General features: G+C 46.2%; 2 protein-coding genes across 7 annotated transcripts; one reads left to right on the forward strand and one right to left on the reverse strand.

The window, feature by feature from the left end:
* Positions 1-4733: 4733 nt before the first annotated feature.
* LOC141440817 (uncharacterized) lies at positions 4734-18061 on the reverse strand. 6 transcript variants are annotated; one of them, XM_074105373.1, is made up of 12 exons: positions 17525-18061; positions 17320-17453; positions 17160-17218; positions 16457-16593; positions 16196-16231; positions 16072-16122; positions 15919-15999; positions 15676-15843; positions 15492-15605; positions 6512-6622; positions 4929-5080; positions 4734-4849 (listed from the first exon to the last, which is right to left on the reverse strand). In XM_074105373.1, the coding sequence occupies exons 4-12, from the start codon at positions 16517-16519 to the stop codon at positions 4834-4836; spliced, it is 792 nt and encodes a 263-aa protein (XP_073961474.1). In that variant the 5' UTR covers positions 16520-16593; positions 17160-17218; positions 17320-17453; positions 17525-18061; the 3' UTR covers positions 4734-4833. The 6 variants fall into 6 exon arrangements, with proteins under 6 accessions (XP_073961474.1, XP_073961472.1, XP_073961473.1 ...); XM_074105371.1 differs by having other exon boundaries at positions 17060-17218; XM_074105372.1 differs by having other exon boundaries at positions 17060-17221.
* On the forward strand, positions 16518-19037 carry LOC141441162 (beta-1,3-galactosyltransferase 4-like). Its single transcript, XM_074105839.1, is given in 3 exon segments — positions 16518-16568; positions 18023-18738; positions 18740-19037. Coding segments are annotated over 3 exon segments (1065 nt in total).
* Positions 19038-20275: the final 1238 nt, after the last annotated feature.

Genomic DNA, 20275 nt, shown 5'->3' on the forward strand with positions numbered 1-20275 from the left:
GCCAGAACGAGGTCCTCAAAGTGCTTCGCGCACTAGACGTGAACAAGGCGAGTGGTCCTGACGGCATCCCAGCCATTGTTTTGCGGACCTGCGCTCCTGAACTGTCTCCTGTCCTAACACGCCTGTATCGCCTCTCTCTGAACCAAGGTAGAGTCCCCCGAGTCCTGGAAGGTTGCGAATGTCCAGCCCGTACCGAGGAAAGGTAGTCGTGCCAACCCTGCCGATTATAGACCAATTGCTATCACCTCTATTCTCTGCAAGACCATGGAGCGTGTATTAAACAACCGTCTCCTTGCGTACTGGAAGCCAGTGATCTCCTTAGTGACCATCAATATGGTTTTCGTCGGAGTAGATCCACTGGTGACCTTCTAATTTATGCAACACATTTATGGGGACAGGCCATTGAGAAGCACGGAGAGGCTCTTGCTGTCTCTCTGGACGTCTCGAAGGCTTTCGACAGGGTTTGGCACGATGGTCTTGTGGGTAAACTCCCTCTTATGGGATTCCTGCTGGCTTGTGCACCTGGATAGCTGACTTCCTGCGGGGGTAGGTCTTTTAGGGTTGTGATCGATGGCTGTTCGTCCGATCCTATGGACATTAATGCCGGTGTTCCTCAGGGATCAGTGCTTTCTGCCACTCTATTCTTGCTGCACATAAATGACCTGTTGGTATATCCCGGTATTTGGATACGCCGATGACAGCACAGTGTCGGAAAGATATTTGTCCGATGCTCCAGCGAGTGGTTCGGATACCAACGTTCTCAGAGAGGCTATGATAGGTAATTTGAACCGAACTCTTCAGGCAGTGTCTGATTGGGGCGAAGCCAATTTAGTCGGTTTCAATGCCTCTAAAACCCAGGCGTGTTTATTTTCGGCAAAACGTAGTGCATTTAATCTAACTCCAACCTTCCGAGGTCTGCCTGTACCAATATCTGACCACTTCAGCTCCTTGGTTAGAACTCTCAGCTAAACTGAACTTTGGGAGTTACATCGAATCCTTGGCAAAACCGCTGCGAAAAAGCTTGGTATCCTATCCAAGGTTAGGCGATACTTCACTACGGACCAGCTCATTGGTCTTTACCGAGCCCAAGTCCGATCCTGCATGGAGTATTGCTGCCACCTTTGGGACGGTTCTGCTGAATATCAGCTAGCTGCTTTGGATTCGGTAGAACAGCGAGCGAAGAGGCTCATCGGCGTCACCTGCGATGCGGATTTTTGTCATCAGAGCCTTCGTCATCGCAGAAGAGTGGCTTCCCTGTCGGTATTCTACAGGCTACATTTCGGAGAATGTGCTTCGGAATTGCACGACCTTATTCCACCTGCTCCTTTCTTCCACAGGTCGACCAGAAGTAGGCGGGGTCTCCACCCTTACGTTGTCAGTATTCCAAAAATCCGCACAAAGCGTTTTCGCTCTTTCCTTCATCAACCGCACAGCAAAAGAGTGGAATTCCCTGCCTGCGACTGTGTTTCCTGAACACTACAATTTGGCCGCCTTCAAGTCTAGGGTGAATGAGCATTTACTAGGCAAGCGTGCTCCATCGTAGGCCTCATCCTCGCTTTCCATCAGGCGTGATTGTGGCCAAACGCAAGCCTATACAGTATAAAAAAAAAAAAAAAAAAAAAAAAAAAAAAAAACTTACTACCATCCTGAATTTTTTCAAGTTTTTGCACCCACCGGTTTAGATTTTAGAGGGTGGGGGACGCTCTATTTTAATGAAAATTTGCACTTTGAAGTTGAATATTTCGCAAAAAATCACTGAATCGAAAAATCGTCTCAGCAAACTCCTAATGGTTTTAAAAGGCCTATCCAACGATACTCCACATTAAAGGGTTGGATGAGAAAAAAAAAATCACCCCCACTTAACGTCTATGGGAGGTACCCTAATTTTTTTTTTTATTTTTATTTTTTATCGTACCATTTTGTCAGCATAGTTTACATATTATATGCGTGCAAAATTACAGCTTTCTAGCATTGATAGTCCCTGAGCAAAGCCGCGGACAGACAGACAGACATGGCGAAACTATAAGGGTTCCGTTTTTTGCCATTTTGCTCCGGAACCCTAAAAACGAGGACATCGGGCCGCTACGGGCGCGGGCCGCGGGCACTCACCGACTCGCGGTCCCTCTCGGCGGTCTCCAGCTGCTTGTTGGTGAGCGCCAGCTGCCGCTGCATCTCCGCCACCGTCGTCTGCATGCACCTGCACACACGACACGCGACGCGTCAAACACGCGACACGTCAACACACGACGCGACAACACGCGACACGCGTCAGCACCGCGCTACTCCGCTTCACGTCCACACTTTGTACAAACGAACCGTGTGCGCGAGATGCGAGAGTTCAGCGCCGATTCTGAACTTTTTATTTACCCGACTGCCGAAGGAGGGTTCTGTTTTTCGAGCGTATGTATGTAAGTATGTATGTATGTATGTTTGTGTGTATGTATGTCCATTTCTTTGGTCCTCGCTGCAGCCACGACTGTATGGATTGTAACATATGAGGTATCATTGGATTCGTCATAACTGTCGGAGTGACATAGGGTATATAATATTTCAATATGGCGTCTGCGAAAAAAAAATGGCGAAGGAATAAAAAAAGTATTTTGTATTGTAACAATAATTATGGGAAACAAATGAAAGCTAATAATTAGCCCATTCTAAATATATATGGGTTATAATACTTTTAATCTACTATTTTCACAGAAATATCAAAAAAGTAGGTATAAATAAAAAACATTAAATTTAAAAAATCAAAAAACCCGGCTGCCTGATTGTCTAGTGGTCTAGAACTCTGTCAAGAAGCGCATTTAAGGTTCAACAGTCGGGACCCATTGAAATCGTAGCCAGCTCATTTATGAAAAGCACCAGTGGAACGTATCACGAGCACGACCCACGCTAACTGGCGCGGGCGCACATCGCGTGTAGGTACAGTCACGTCTAAAAATATGTATACAAAACAAGGTTGCATAAATATGTAGTCATACATTGTATCAAAAATATTTATCTATTACTGACACAAAAAATGTATTCATTAAACTTTTTCAGTATTATGTAATCACAAAATGCTTCAGAAAGTTGCATACTTAAATTAAATTCCATTTAAATGTATCCACCTCGTAGGCAAAAATAAGTATACATGAATGGTTCCATATACATATAACCACACCAATTGGCAAATATTTGTATACGCCGTTTAATTCATAAATATGTAAACACGATTTGATATTTTGATTCGTTTTGAAGAATTACTGTTTTGTTAAGATTACATGTCTGTCTCTTTCGTAACCTGCATGCGGGCAGGGACATACATACTACGAATCCATACTCCATTAAAATAATATTATATGTATACTGGTGACCCGTTCCGGCACAACACGGTTACGGTATACATAGACACCGTGAATCACACTATTATTTGTGAAAACCGCATCAAAATCCGTTGCGTAGTTTGAAAGATCTAAGCGTACAGACAAAAAAAAGCGACTTTGTTTTATACTATGGAGTGATGAATTGAAAGTAACTCTGTCTGTTCCGGTATCATGTCGAAACCGACTGGTGTTCGACTGTCAAGGGCTGAACATAGGGTACTTAGTTTTTATCTCCAAAAGCAACCCTTAAGGAGAAAATGGGGATGAACTGACTGGAGTGAGCTGGATGAAATTTGGTATGGATATATTAATTTTTTATACACCATCAAGATCACCAAATACTTGGAAACGTTCAGAGTGGTCATTAATATCGACTAAGCCAAAGCGATCAATTTGTTCGCGGTCATCCACTGAGGACAGATCCACTGAAGCATCTATAATTTGCAACAACAAACCACTAACAATTAACAATATAATTAAAATAAAAACAAAAAAATGCTTAGTGCACCTTCTGAGAATGACCCTAAACTGAAATACTCAATATTTACAAGTCAATTCAATCTAAGGACTGTCAAGTGCGTCATAGAATAATCGTGAGATAGACGTATGCAGTGACAAGTCCGCACTGTTTCGTGAATTGTCAAATCAGTTAAATATATACAACTTACGATTCTATGCCAGTCAGACAAGGTTTGTTGTTGCAGTCTGGATACATATTTTATGAATCAAACGGGGCGTATACAAATATTTGCCAAATTGGTGTGGTTATATGTATATGGACCCATTCATGTATACTTATTTTGCTACGAGGTGGATACGTTTAAATGAATTATTTAAGTATGCAACTTCTGAAGCATTTTGTGATTACATAATACTGAAAACATTTAATGAATACAATTTGGTGTCAGTAATAGATACATATTCATGATGAAAATGTGTGGCTACATATTTTTCAAATTTTTTTGTGTATACATACTTTTAGGACGTGAGGTACAGGTACAGGTAAAGCACTTAGCGCTGGTCTTATTACTTTTGAACAGGCGTCCAGTAACCACTAGGCGGCTCCTAGCTCCTATCTAGCGTACTGACTTTTGCAGCGTGTCGGCGTGGTGGTCGCGCGCGCACGGCGCGGCCGGCGTCCTCCCTGGCCAGCTCCAGCTCGCCGCCCAGCGCGCGCACTCGTGCATCTTCTCCTGCAGCCGCCGCGTGCAGGCCGCCACCGCCTCCTCCAGCCGCAGCGCGCCGGCCCTGCAACACGCGCGCCGTGGCGGTGGTGGTGGTGAGTGTATAGGCCGCTGGGCGCCGCCCCCCCCCCCCCCCACACACAACACTCACTTCTGGCGCTCCACCTCTCCCTTGAGCGTGGCGTTCAGCTCGGTGAGCTGCGTGACGCGCGCCTGCAGCACGGCCAGCAGCTTGTCGTCGTTGCGCTCCTGCGGCGCCGCCGCCGGCTGCCCGCTCGACATGTTCAGCGCCATCTGGACCTGCAGCGAACGCGCGTCAGTCCGGCCCGCCGTCGGCCGTCGGCCGTCAGCCGTCAGCCGTCAGCCGTCAGCGACCCACCTTCTCGCGCGCCACCTCCAGCTCGGCGCCGAGATGCGCGGCGCTGTGGTCGGCGAGCGCGGCGGCGTGCTGCGCGGCGTCCAGACGGCGCTGCGTCGCGACAGCAGCTGCGGCAGCGGCGCCAGCTCCGCCAGCCGCTCTTGGAACTTCACCTGTGGCATCGCACCGCGCCTTGTACGCGTGTACTTTCAAATTGAACGGCTGATCTTGCCAAGTTGGATGACATTGCGAGGTCGTAAAGCCAACGAGTTTGTTTGTAGTGGTCGATCGAGCGCCACGATGTAATGCGACTAGCACGATTTTTCTTAAACTAGACTTCAGAGTACGACATGAGTGCCCACTCAAGTTTAGCGTGCCGCGTACCGCATTCATAATTCATACCCTCGATTGAAATAAAGTCACATCTGTAAAATTACAACTTTTCACAAGAGAGGCTTAAAGATTCGTTGCACGAAATCAATCAATATGTAGAGTTAGTTCTTACACTATTAATATTAGCATTCTTAATTTGCAAGATACGGAAGATTTTGTTATTAACTCTTATTATTTGACCGCGAGTGTAGCCTTGGTTATGCAATATTTACACTTATTTAGTCCAATAAAGCCACATCTATACATAATACCTTAAACTACATACACCTAAGCAGCTAATCCCATTCAGTATTTGGCAAATTGCCTATTATTATTTTGCTTTGTTTGACACGCATGCAACATGTTTTTCATCTGCAGACGCTACTGACTTGGCGACAACGCGTGCGTTGCACGGCGCACGGCACATCCAAAGACTCATCGCTGTGTCATGCATCCCACTGCTGGGCACAGCCTCCTCTCAGAATGTTACTATTTATGACCTGCACGATAATAGTGATTTGTGTCTCGAGGGAGCAAAATGGTGTATTTACGGCGAGGGCGTACATTGAATCCAGAATGTAGCAGTAATGTGTACAATAGAATCCTGAGCGTAGCGGGGGATTCTAAAGTAGAATTCTGAGCGTTACGAGGGATTCAAGTGTTAACGCCCAAGATGAAAATAATTTTGCTCCCAAGTGGCTCATACAACTTTTCACACCGAGCATTAAGAAACTTGAAAAAAAACTAAACATTATTAAAGAACAACCAGCATAGAAAATAGCGAGGCTTTACAATTATCAACTTCAAAAATTGGCATTTGCATTAAAACACTTAGAAAAGCCTTGAACAGAAAAGTTGCACTTTTCTCCCTCTCGTCAGGGAGGAAATGTTACTTTTCTGAAAGTGGTGTGAAAAATATATTTTTGGCCTAAAGTCATTTGACCGACAAGTTATTCGACCATTCGTGGCTGGTCTACTTTAACTACGTGTCTATGTGTAGGTACTAGTACCACGAATGCCGCACGCTAATCTCGTGGACCTGAAGCGAGGAGGGTAGGAATCGGTTTTGATACCTAAGCTTGCGATCACAGAATTTACAATAGGTAGGTACTGGGAGAATGTGTGTGCTCGGCTCGAACTACAAAGCGATCTATGCGAGCGAACATACGTTACGGTACACGCGTATGCATGTTGTGTTTGTGTGCGTGTGCGTGTGCGTGTGTGCGGCGCACCTTGACGCGATGCACCTCGAGGTTGATCTGGTCGGCGATGCGCGTGTTGTCTGTGTCGAGCGCGGCCAGCTGCTTCTTCTGCTCCTCGGCCGCCGCCGCCGCCGCCCCGTGCTGCAACACGCGCCCGCTCGCTGCTCACTGCTCACTGCTCACTGCTCACTGCTCACTGCTCACTGCCTCCTGCCTGCTACCTGCTGCTCGCTTGTGTCATTAATCAGAACTCCAATCCTCGAGCTTACATATTTTAATGCTCAGACTGATAATCACAACGAGTAGTGAGCTTAGCGATTTTCCGAAAACTCGTGTTTGAAATGAGTGGGTGGGAGCTGCCTCGCGTAGCGAGTCGTGCTTCGTATTTCAGATACTTACAACTACGTAGAGACCTGGCAGCACGTTCTAACTTGAACTCTAGTTGTGGATACCCGAGATGTGGATTGCCATCATCTTTTTTTTTCGTCGGGTCCTACAGCTATGCCAACGCTGAACTCAAATCTGACATTATTGTTATCCAAGATGGCGAATGCTATTTTCGTGCGTAAATCGTCATGGGATAAAAGTGGATATTTTTCCACTTCAGCGACTAAAGTAATATATTTGGCTCTTTCTGCCACCATTTTGGTGACGAAATCAGACGCTGTAAGCGTTCGGCGTGCAGCTTGCAGGCATTTATATTTATGAGGCATTTAGGTACTGGCTGGCCGCATCGCGACGCGGTAATACGCCGCGCATATACCGCGCCGCGCACGCGCAGCACGCGCCAGCATTCCAATATCGTCGTATCCTAAGAACAGTTGCGTAATTGCAAAAAACTTCAGAAGACGCTTTTGTGTTATTCAAAAAAAATCTAGCACCGTGTTAAAAGTGATTGTTGAATGTCTTACGTTAAAAATCATAATTACAGTAACACACTCTAGATGGCTCTGTACCGCCCACCCGTTAAGATAACGCTGTGCTCCCTTGCAATAGTTTTAAGTTAATTAGTTCCAAAAGCTACTAATAGATGGCGCTTATCCCTCGCCGTAACATGCTAACGATGTGTTCCTTTAAAAGTTTAAGATGTTTGTTGTTTTGCTTAATAAATGAGTTTCAAAGAATAAACAGTGCAGTGTTATTATAAAGTCAGGTGTTCAGTGAAAGTGTAGTGAGCAACATTGGTCCTTCAGAACTTGGATAATCGTGAGTACAGTGACATTGGAATTAAAAGTGAACTAAAGTGAAGTGTAAAAAAAACTTAGAAAATAGACTTAGTAAATTCTGTAGTGTTTGGACTTAGAATAATTTGCCTTAAAAAAGACTTAGTGCAATCCGCGTAAAAGTGTTAAAAGACTTAGAATAATTTCGCTTCAAAAACACTTAGAATAGTTTCGATCAAAAAACACTTAGCAAATTACGTGTGTCAAAAGACTTAGAAAATTCGCACCCAAAAAACACTTAGTCGATTTCGTACCGTGAACACTTAGAAAAAATAGCTTGGAAAAAAAAAGTTTACTATTTCACACTATGGCAGACTATACAACACAAGAAGAATTATTTGAATATATCCAAAGACTATATACCAACTATAAAAAAACTCCACTAGATAGACAAACAATTAGTTATTTGGAGACACGGAGAGACTCGTTAGAAGATTATTGGTCAAAATTCGTGGCTGATCATAGGGAAATTATTAAAGAAGATATCACAACGGAAGATAAACAAAAATTAAAGAATCTTTATAGTAAAGCTGAGGATTATTACTTAGATTTCAAAACACTATTAAAGGAAAAGATAGCCGTGTTGACAACATCAAAGAAAAATGCTACTCAATCACAATGTTCTTCTTCCACGACTGTAACAAAATTACCGCCGATCAATATACCTACATTTTCTGGTAATTATCATGAATGGCTAAGCTTCAGGGATTTATTTCTCTCTATGATACACAACGATCAAGGACTGAGCGAGATACAAAAGCATCACTATTTGCGGTCGAGTTTAAAGGGCGAAGCTGAACAGCTAGTACGCCACTTTGATGTAACAGCGGCAAATTACGAAAAGGCTTGGAATGCTTTAGTAAATCGCTATAGTAACACTAGAGTAATCGTGAACACCATTCTGAATCGTTTGCTTAATCAAAAGAAACTCACTAGTGAATGCCCTAAAGGACTTAAGGATCTACTAGACACCACAAATCAAAGTTTGAACAGCTTATCAAATATGAATATTGATATAACTTCTTGGGATCCGATTGTGGTGCACCTCGTAGTATCGAAGCTTGATAGTGAAACACACAAGGGTTGGGAGCAGTCACTTGGATCATCTATTGAGTTACCCACCTATGAGAACCTAACCACATTTTTGGAGGGACGATTCAGAGCCATAGAAATGATACAAACGTCACTTAAGAAAGAGAAGAAAGAGCAAACCTATCAACCATCCTCGATGACACAAAAATCCAAGACGGTTAAATCTTTTACAGCTGGAATTACAACGGAATGCTCATATTGTCAGAAAAATCACTACATTTGTCACTGCACTGAATTCACACAACTAGACGTAGATAACCGGAAACAATTTGTAAAAAACAATAATCTGTGCTTCAACTGCCTGGTCAAAGGACACTCTGTTCAGAATTGTAGACAAGTCACATCCTGCCGAACCTGCCACCGTAAACATCACACATTATTACACTACGATAAGGTGGTTTCCAAGCCCCTTGTCACAGAAACTCCCGCCATGAACGCTGATGTTCCTGAAACTCCGATCACCAGCATGAAAGTATCGATTTCAAACAACAATCAAGTAATACTTGCTACAGCACAAGTCGGTGTGAAGGATTGTCGAGGTGCTATTGTTTACTTCCGAGCTTTAGTGGATCAGGGGTCACAAGCAACCTTCATCACAGAATCAGCAGCACAATTATTGAATTTGAAGAAAACACCTCTCTCAGCTAATGTAACTGGTATCGGTAATCACGCAGTGAAGGCACGACACATAGTAAATTTGGATATTTACTCACCAATTGATACTCACTATGTAATGCAAGCTAAAGCGCACGTTCTCACCAAATTGACTCCAATGTTACCCACTAAGGAATTTGATATCACTCAATGGCCAGCACTATCACAAGTAAAGTTAGCAGATCCTCACTTAAACAAACCTGGGCCAATTGATCTTTTATTGGGCGCAGACGTCTATGCTTGCATACTACTCCAAGGATTACACAAGTTTGACACGCTTCTCGCACAAAACTCCAGATTGGGCTGGTTAGTGTCAGGGGCTACGACGGCAGCAACTGAACTACCATCTACCAACATCACGGTTTCGACGGCATTATTGGAAGTCGATCATCTACTACGCAAATTCTGGGAGACTGAAGAGTATCAACCACATGAGAAGCCGATGACACTGCTTGATCAGCAGTGTGAAGAACACTACAAAAAGACACACACCAGACAGGAAGATGGACGTTACGTCGTTAGATTACCTTTTAAAGATGCACACGAAGAGAATTTAGGCGATGCTAGACAGATCGCAGTACACAGACTGAAAAACATGGAGAAAAGATTCGCCCACCAACCAGCATTTAAAAAGACTACACAGATTTCATAGAACAGTATCAAGCACTCAATCACATGGAAGATGTAAATCCCCAGGAAAAACCTCGTCACAGACCTTACATTCTTCCGCATCACGCCATTGTACGACAAGCGAGCACCACTACCAAGCTCAGGGTAGTCTTTGACGGTTCAGCAAAACCTTCAGATGGATCTGCTCTCAATGACCAGTTACTGGTTGGTCCTCCACTACAACAAGATCTACGCGACTTGATTATTCGTTGGCGCACCCACAAGATCTGTCTACTCGCGGACGTTAAACAAATGTATCGACAAATACTAGTCGCAAAGGAAGACGTCGATTATCAGCGCATTCTCTGGCGCTCTTCACCTCAAGACGAGATCCTCGAAAAGCGCTTGCTAACTGTAACCTATGGCACTTCATGTGCACCATTTCTCGCCATTCGCACACTTAAGCAACTTGCTCAAGATGAAAAATCGAATTATCCCGATATAGTAGATATCATCAATAACGATTTTTACATGGATGATTTGCTCACTGGTGCGAGCGACGAGGAAGGCGCAGCAAAGTTACAAAGTAGTATTTCACAAGTAATGGCTAAAGGTAAATTTGAAATGCACAAATGGGCATCCAACAGTTCTGAGGTATTGAAAAAGATTCCCACCACAGCTAAGACTAAGCAGGAAAGCGTTAACATTAAAATGGATGACACAATTAAGGCTTTAGGCATCAAATGGAACTCACATCACGATGTATTTGAGCTTAAGTTGGAAATTACTCCATCTACGGAAGCTTTTACCAAAACCTCAGATATTGCACGAGCCTTTGATCCTTTAGGATTTTTAGGGCCAGTAATTGTCACTGCAAAGATATTTTTGCAGAAACTTTGGCTGAGCGGTATCAACTGGACCGATGAACTTCCCTTGAACTGGCTACCGAGTGGTCCAGCTATCGAGACCAACTTGTACACATGCCAACACTATATTTAGAACGTTGGGTTCACACTCAAAAGGACGGCATTGAGAAAGTGGAGGTTCATGGGTTCAGCGACGCTTCATGCCTCGCTTACGCTGCTGTAGTATACCTAAGAGTAATCTCTATAAATGGAATCCACGTCTCACTTGTAATAGCTAAGAGTAAGGTAGCTCCGGTAAAACAAGTGTCAGTTCCCCGCTTGGAACTGTGTGGCGCGGTATTGCTTTCCAAGTTGCTCAAAGATGTTCAGAGAAGTCTTCAACTTTCTGAGGAGTCTGTCTTTGCGTGGACTGACTCAATGATAGTTTTGTCTTGGCTTCGACGAAGTCCAAACACTTGGAAAACTTATGTCGCTAACCGCGTCACAGAAATAGTCAACAATGTAAGCAGTGGTCGGTGGCACCACATCAAATCCGCAGATAACCCAGCTGATGTTGCTTCTCGTGGCATTCGTCCCGATTTAATGAAAGACTGCGAGTTGTGGTGGCTCGGACCGAAGATCCTGCACGATCATACTAGCTTCGAGGATCAACGTTCCTCCTCTCTTGACATTCCCGTCACACAATTAGAAGCTAAAGAAAATCGCACTCTTAATATACAAAACCTCACTACTTTGTCGGCTGGAGTGTCGAGTGAAGATGACGAGAGACTTGCTTACCTCGCTAGATACTCCTCTTTAAGAAAACTTGTTCGCATTACTGCATATCTATTTCGATTTGTGAAAATATGTAAATCTCGTATTGAGGCCAAAAATAACCAAAGCGATCAAGAAACATTCCCTCAATATTTAACCGTTTGTGAATTACGATTCGCTTCTAATGCGTGTATTCGCCTTTCACAAGAGATTTGGCTTCAAGACGAAATACAGCTGCTGAAAAGGAAACGTCGGCTTCCAAAATCAAGTGTTTTGTCTTTACTCGTCCCATTCATTGATGAGAATGGACTTGTACGTGTCACAGGGCGCCTTCACAATGCTCAGGTGAGTTTCAACACCATGTCACCTGTAGTTCTGTTGTCGAAATGTCCGTTGGCGTCACTCATTGCCCATGACGCTCACCTTCATTGTCTGCATGGTGGTCCTCAATTGACACTCAATGTAATACGATCTAAATATTGGATAATCGGCGCTAAGAACTTAGTAAAAAAAGTTGTAAGTCGGTGTATTCCTTGCTATAAGCAATCTGCAGCTCCGATTAATCAATTGATGGGTCAACTGCCAGCCTGTCGGGTTACGCCCGCCAAACCCTTCCGTAATAGCGGAGTTGACTTTGCTGGTCCAGTTCAGTTAAAATTGTATCCTGGCAGATGTAATCGCACCTGTAAAGCTTATATTGCCTTATTTGTATGTACCGTGACCAAGGCCATTCATTTGGAATTAGTGAGTGACCTTTCCACTGCAGCTTTTATAGCTGCGTTTCGCCGTTTCACTTCCAGGCGCGGTCATTGTAGTGACCTGTGGAGTGATTGTGCCACCAACTTCGTTGGTGCCTCTAAAGAATTAGATTTAATGTTTAAAAATAGAAATTCGGAAGCAGTTGGAGAAATAGCTGAAATTCTTGCCAACGATAATACGACCTGGCATTTCATACCTCCTGGCTCGCCTCATTTCGGAGGACTCTGGGAAGCCGGAGTTAAATCCATTAAAACCCACCTTAAACGCGTCATTGGCCAGACTCTTCTCACGTTCGAAGAGTATACCACTTTGCTGACTCAAGTTGAGTCTTGTGTAAATTCGCGACCTTTAGCTCCTATCAGTAATTCTATTAATGATGTTTCTCCAATTACACCCGGACATTTCTCATAGGAGAAGCTCCTCTTACTGTTCCGGAAGAAAGTCTCGAGTCAGTAACTGGTTCTCGATTAGACCGGTGGCAAATGCTTCAAAAAATGTTGCAATGTCTCTGGTCTCGCTGGAGCTCTGAATATTTAACCACTCTCCAGAATCGCCCTAAGTGGACGGTCAGAAATCCAGACCCAGAAATTGGAAATATAGTTCTCGTCAAGGATGAGAGACTTCCCCCCGGAAAGTGGTTGTTAGGCCGTATTATAGATAAGCACCCTGGTCGAGATGGCTTAACTCGCGTAGTTACATTAAAATATAAAAATAGTACCTTCCGCAGGCCGATAACAAAGATCTGTCCTCTACCTCTGGTTGCTTAACTATGTTCATTAGAAATAAGTTAAAATTGAAGTACCTAGATCGTTATTGGCGTTCTATTCGTTTGGAGTTGTATTTATTTTATTATTAAAAAGGACTAGTCGTCCTTGGGGGCCGGTAATGTTGAATGTCTTACGTTAAAAATCATAATTACAGTAAACACACTCTAGATGGCTCTGTACCGCCCACCCGTTAAGATAACGCTGTGCTCCCTTGCAATAGTTTTAAGTTAATTAGTTCCAAAAGCTACTAATAGATGGCGCTTATCCTCGCCGTAACATGCTAACGATGTGTTCCTTTAAAAGTTTAACAGCCTTATTCATAAAAAGTTAGAGCCTCCTTGAAGGCTCCTTGAAGGCCCGATGCTAAAAACATGATTCATAAACGTCTGTTAGCGCTAATCAGTCGATCAAGGCTCTGCTAAAGTTAGCGGACCGTAGACCCTCCTTTATCTCCCTGCTAAGTCACAAAATGGCCGCCACAAGTTTGAAACAGCTGACTTTGACAAGAGCAAAAAACCATACCGAAGATATTTTAGTGAAGGGTGAAGTTACGCAAAGATTAAAAAAAACCAGGAAAAAATATTTTCAGGAATTTGTATTTAAAAATCCTCTAAATTAGCAACAATAAATTAACAATAAATATGAAAAAAAATATTAGGATGATTAACATAATTATGGCTTTTGCACAACATAAACATGCGGATCGGAAATGGCGGGAAAACAAACTTCTCGCTTTTTATTTTTTTTCCTGCTAATTTGCTGTCACTGCTGTCAACTTTTTTTTTTTTAATTATCGATTAGGCCATTTTTTGTCTTTGATTTGTCAAGGTGGCCAACATAACGCGTCTAATCAGTCTATCAGCGGCTCAACAACTAGCAGACTGCTAGCAAGCGTTTATGAATCATACTTCTTGACAACCGTCTAACAGCCTTATTCATAAAAAGTTAGAGCCTCCTTGAAGGCTCCTTGAAGGCCCGATGCTAAAAAACATGATTCATAAACGTCTGTTAGCGCTAATCAGTCGATCAAGGCTCTGCTAAAGTTAGAGGACCGTAGACCCTCCTTTATCTCTCTGCTAAGTCACAAAATGGCCGCCACAAGTTTGAACAGCTGACTTTGACTAGAGCAAAAAACCATAGGTACCGAAGATATTTATAGTGAAGGCAGGGCTACGCAGATTAAAAAAAAAAACAGGAAAATTTATTTTCAGGAATTTGTATTTAAAAATCCTCTAAATTAGCAACAATAAATTAACAATAAATATGAAAAAAAAATAAGGATGATTAACATAATTATGGCTTTTTGCACAACATAAACATGCGGATCGGAAATGGCGGGAAAACAAACATCTCGCTTTTTACTTTTTTCCTGGTAATTTGCTGTCACTGCTGTCAATTTTTTTTTTTAATTATCGATTAGGCCATTTTTTGTCTTTGATTTGTCAAGGTGGCCAACATAACGCGTCTAATCCGTCTATCAGCAGCTCAACAACTAGCAGACTGCTAGCAAGTGTTTATGAATCATACTTCTTGACAACCGTCTATTAAGCTTAATCAGTCTGCTAAGTAACAGACCGATCAAACCTCAATTAAGGATTTTTTATGAATAAGGCTGTAAGATGTTTGTTGTTTTGCTTAATAAATGAGTTTCAAAGAATAAACAGTGCAGTGTTATTATAAAGTCAGGTGTTCAGTGAAAAGTGTAGTGAGCAACAGTGATCGTTCCGCGAATGGGCAGTCGGCTGTGCAACTGAAAGCCGTTCCTTTTGCCTTGCTATCGCACTAATTTATGAGAAGAATACAATTTAAGGACATAAGTGCATTTATGACCTTAACTTTTTTTTTCATAGAATATGATCTTACAATTTCGTAGAATACGGCCATAACTGCTCAGCGGGCTTTTTTGTACGATATAATTATCGCTATTTTAATATACCTACTGAGCGGCAAAAATCTGGCCCTCAAATGTATGCAGTACTTATAGGTAATTTTGTATGTAGAGTGGGATACATTTTGTGCCGCTGAGTATAATAAGTTGAAAATGAAAGTATAATAATAAATAATAAGTCACAATGTTCATTCTGTAGGCAACTGTTAGGATACGACGATAGTGCGCTCGGTAACAAATCGGTAAAAAAAATAATACTGGGCGTTGTTTACCTACTGCACCGATACCGCACCGCGGCACCGCCAAGCGAGCGTGGCAGCGTGGCAGCGTGGCCGCGCTAGGCGCGACTTCGCCGTGGCCGTGAGGCGGCGGCGGCGAGGCGTCAAGGCGTCAGGTTACCTTGGCGCGGTAGTCCTGCAGCTGCACGGCCTGGTCGGCCAGCAGCGCGCGCAGCTCGTCCACCTCGTCGCGCGCCTCGCGGTAGCACTGCTTCAGCGCGCGCACCGCCGGGCCCTGCGCATGCGATCGGACGTGTCACAGACGGTCACACACTGCGCCCCCCCTCCCCCCCGCCCGCACCCACCTTGTTCACGGTCTGCTCCTTGTTCCGCAGCAGCGCATGCGCGTGGTCGCCGAGCGCGTCGAAGCGCTGCTCCAGCTCGCGCAGCCGCGCCTGCGTGTCCCGCGCCGCCGCGCGCTCGCGGTCCGCCTCCTCCTTGCACTGCGCAGCCTCCGCCCGCAGCATCGCGCACTGCGGACACCAACAACAACGCTGTAGGTACTCGGGAGCGGCGCCGCGCGTGCGCACCTCCCGCCCGGCCCGCACCTCCGTGATCTTGCGTTTGAAGCTGTCCTGCGTCTGGTCCAGCCGCACCGCCAGCCGCGCCGCCTCCAGCTCCGCCTCCGTCTGCGACACGACACAACGTGAGCGTCACCGCCGGCGCGCCGCCGCCCCCCCCCCCCGGCCCCCGCTGCTCACCGGCGGCGCGTCGGCGTTGCACGCCGCGGCGCACGGCGGACACACGCCGCACTGCAACAACGACATGCGTCAGTCCCGCCTCGTCCCGCACCGCTCAACCCCCCCCCCTTCCGGGTGTACTCACCGGCTGCTTCACCGGCGGCTTCGGCATCGCGCCCTTCTGCAACACGAGCGAAAATATGAGCATGATACAATTTTCATAATCAGAAATCAAAAATACCTACCAAATTGCTTGATCGGATCAACTTATGAATTATGAGAAGCTACCTGAAACAACAGCCTACTCGTCCTGATTACAGGGATAACTTATTGGGAATTAAAAACGGCCAGCTATCCCGACGTCGGGCGGGGGGCGGGGTGGCGGGGCGGCGGGGCGGCGGCTCACCGGCGGCGCGCGGCAGGCGTGGTCGCGGCAGCGGCCGGGCGGCAGCGGCAGCGGCGCCGCCATGTCTGCGTCGGGTCTGCCGCGCTACGCGTCGCTGTCGCGGCTGCTCTCGGCCTTTCACTAAGAACCTTCTGAAACTACATAACGTTTCGTGCGGATCAAGATCGTCTTCAAAATGTTATTACATTCAATGAATGTGAGCACTACGTGCGTCGGTCAGTTTGTCGTCTGTCGGGTGACACTCTTTCCCGGCCCGGATAATACCCTGTTTTTTGTGTACACGCGCTTAGAACCTGACCTAAACTTCTATGAGCGTGTAGGTATACGAAAAACAAAGTCGGTTGTTTCCATATCGGTATTATTATCCGGGCCGGGAAAGAGTGTCACCCTCGTCTGTCATGGTAATACCATTTTTATGGGTAACGGTGGCAGGTCAATTATTCTGTCAAATACTACCTTTCGACATTAATATTTTAATTATAATGTCATGTCTTGGAATGAAACGATGAAATTTCTAAGGCCGAAACGATAAGATCTTGTGTTTAAAATGTTTTTCATAGAAGTGCGAGGCCTCATAACAATAAAAGTAAATAAAATACGTACACTTATTTTTGGCAATGACAGGTAGTATATCGTTAGGTAGGAAGCAATCAATGTGCGTGTCCAACTTGCAGTTGTGCGACTTTAATCCAATTGGTTTTACCGCAGTAAAGTGAACGTGTCCGCTCTGCACGCACCCGGCCAGCCGGCGGGCTCGCTCTTCTGCTTTAAGCGAGCGCTAAAGTTGTATACTTTTAAATTATACACCTACTCTACACAGTAATTACTACCTGTAATTTTCCTGAATCAGAACACTCACTTACCTAATCAACCAGATATAACCCACCGCTCAGTTCACCACGGATTTTATTGATGACAATAATTAGTCATTGGCTTTTCAATCTTGGAAATTATTACTTGTTTCTTTCAGATGTTGACAAGAGATTTGGATTTTCATCTGTAATTTATGAAACTTTGTTATGTTTGCTTGCAATGAGCGTGTCTGGTCGCGAGCATGCCGGCACCTACAATACAATGTGTTACGCGCTGCGCAGCTCCCCCGCGTCGCGTGCGTGCCGGCTCTGCAGCTCTGGGTGGTGCCGGTGCTGGTGTCTGGAGTCCTGACAGCTGCTGACAGTTGACACTTCACAGTCGCACTCGCACGTCACGCGTCACTCGCCGCGGCCGCGGCCGCGCCTGTCAGAGAGACGTTCCTTTTTTGAAACATGTGATTGATCGATTGCGTCGCGGAGGCTTCGCAGAGGTCTTGCTGGATTCGCACTCGCGCAGGATACGAATACTCTTTGGATGGAACATTTGACTTTGGCATAAACTATATATTCACACTAAAAAGGCACAGAGCGGTTGTCTATGATCTTGACACATTGACAGCAAAATCGACAGACCCCACCCCACGGACCGCAGAGAAATTACCGTTGACAGACCCAAACCGTGGAGCGCAGTCACCGACGTGATGATATATTTCAAAAACAAGCGTCTGCAAGAGTTCGTAGAGTGGTCGCGCAGCGCTCACTGCGACCGCGCGCTCGTCCTGGGAGCCATGTCGGCGCTGCTGCTGATGATGGCGTCCGCGCCGCCGCGCCCGGTCGCCGCCGCCGCGCCCGGCCCCCGCAGCCCGCGGAGCCCCCGCGGCCGCCGGCGCCGCGCGAGGAGCCGCTGCTGACGCGCGCGCTGTACGCGCCGGGCTTCACGCGCGCGCACGCGGAGCTGTGTCCGGCGCGCGGCGCGCGGCTGCGGCTGCTGATCCTGGTGGCGTCGGCGCCGGCGCACGCGGCGGCGCGCGAGGCCGTGCGGCTCACGTGGGGGCACGCGGCGCAGCGGCGGGACGTGGCGCTCGGCTTCGTGCTGGGCGCGCCGCCGGCCGGGCTGCGCGCCGCGCTCGACGCGGAGGACGCGCTGTACGGCGACCTGATCGAGGGCCGCTCCGCCGACTCGTACTCCAACCTGACGCTCAAGTCGGTGTCCATGCTGGAGTGGAAGGCGTCGTACTGCGCGCGCGCGCCCTTCCTGCTGAAGGCCGACGACGACGTGTTCGTGAACGTGGCGCGGCTGCTGCGCTTCGCGGCGGCGCCGGCGTGCGTGCGGCGGCGCGCGCGCGCCGTCTGGGGCGCGCTCGTGTCGCGCGTGCGGCCGGCGCGCGCGCCGCAGGACAAGAACTACGCGCCGCCGGCGCAGTTCCCGGGCGCCGTGTTCCCGGACTTCGTGCGCGGGCCGGCGTACCTGGGGGGGCGTGGCGGCGGCGCGGCTGGCGCGGGCGGCGGGCGCGGCGCGCTTCCTGCGGCTGGAGGACGTGTTCGTGACGGGCGTGGTGGCGGCGGCGCGCGGCGTGCGGCGCGTGGGCGCGCGCGGCTTCCTGCGCCTGCGCGCGCCGCGCGACGCGTGCGAGGCGCGCCGCTGGGTGGCCGTGCACCTGGAGCGCCCGAGCGACCAGCTGGCGATGTGGGCGCGCTCGCTGGACGACCTCGTGCGGTGCCGCGTGCCGCCGCCGCCGCCGCCGCCGCCGCCGCCGCCGCCCGTCTGACCGCCTGACTTTGAAAATTAGTTCAAAATACAAAATAAAAAAAACGTTAATACTAATAATAATAATGTTAAATATATATTAAGTGAATTAGTGCTGCATCTGTGTTGTGAACGAGAACCCACTGAAGAGGTTTTGAATAATGATTATAATTATAGGTATTGGTACTCGTTATATAAAATAAAATGTTCTGTAACACTATGTTTTTTTCTTAACATTGCTATGTAATGTTTATGTATTCCTTAAAATAGGCTTTAAAATAAACCATTGCAGGCCTAGGCCAGCAAGACGACAGTAATTTTGTTTCAATACAAAATGTCAGATATCCACGTTAATTACCATTACCTACCCGAGACTTGAAATTAAGAATTTGGATTTCTTTGGTTCATTCATTAGTAGTTACGGAATTAATTCACAGAACTATGAATATTCTATATATATGTACTTACAGTCTGTTCAATATATGAATGGACAGAAGGAAAATAGGTTATTTTATAATGCACGCTTTAGGAAGTCATTTAATAAATTGCATTTTTTTGTATACGGTCTAAACTTACTTATAATTAAAATATCGATGACGTCAATATTAGTTTCAATTATTCATTAACTAACTGTCGTCCGCGACTCCGCTCACGTAGAATCCGTGTATTGCTATCCCGCGGGAACTGCAATTTTCCGGGACAAAAACTAGGATTCTATTTCCTTCCCCGCGACTTGTACTATCTGTATATAGAATTTCACCTAAATCGGATCAGCGGTTAAGACGTGAAGTGGTAGGTAACAAACAAACATACATAATTGCAATCTTTCGCAATTATAATGAATATTAGTGAGATTAACTTTGCTATTTTTCATATAATAATTTAAATACAATAAAAAACCATTACGTATTAATGTACTTAAAAAGTAAACAAAATCATGACTTCATCTGACGCGGAATATAGGCCGATCGTATTTCTTGACGAGGGAGCAAAACTGTTTGAGCGGGTTGTCGCGGCCCGCATCACTAACCACCTGGAGGAGCAAGGGCCGGACCTTAGTGCGTACCAGTTGGGATTTACGGGGGGTCGACGTAACGTGCTACGCCGACGATACCCTCGTCACGGCCCGCGGTGCCACCTTCCGCGACGCGGCTCTGCTGTCCTGCGGTGTGGCCTGCCGGCGTGTCCCACGTTGTGGACAAAATTTGGAAGCTGGGGCTGGAGGTCGCCCTCCGTAAGCCTGAGGCCATTTGCTTTCAT

This window comes from Choristoneura fumiferana, chromosome 23 (assembly GCF_025370935.1).
Source record: "Choristoneura fumiferana chromosome 23, NRCan_CFum_1, whole genome shotgun sequence".
In the NCBI taxonomy this organism is placed as follows: domain Eukaryota; kingdom Metazoa; phylum Arthropoda; class Insecta; order Lepidoptera; family Tortricidae; genus Choristoneura; species Choristoneura fumiferana.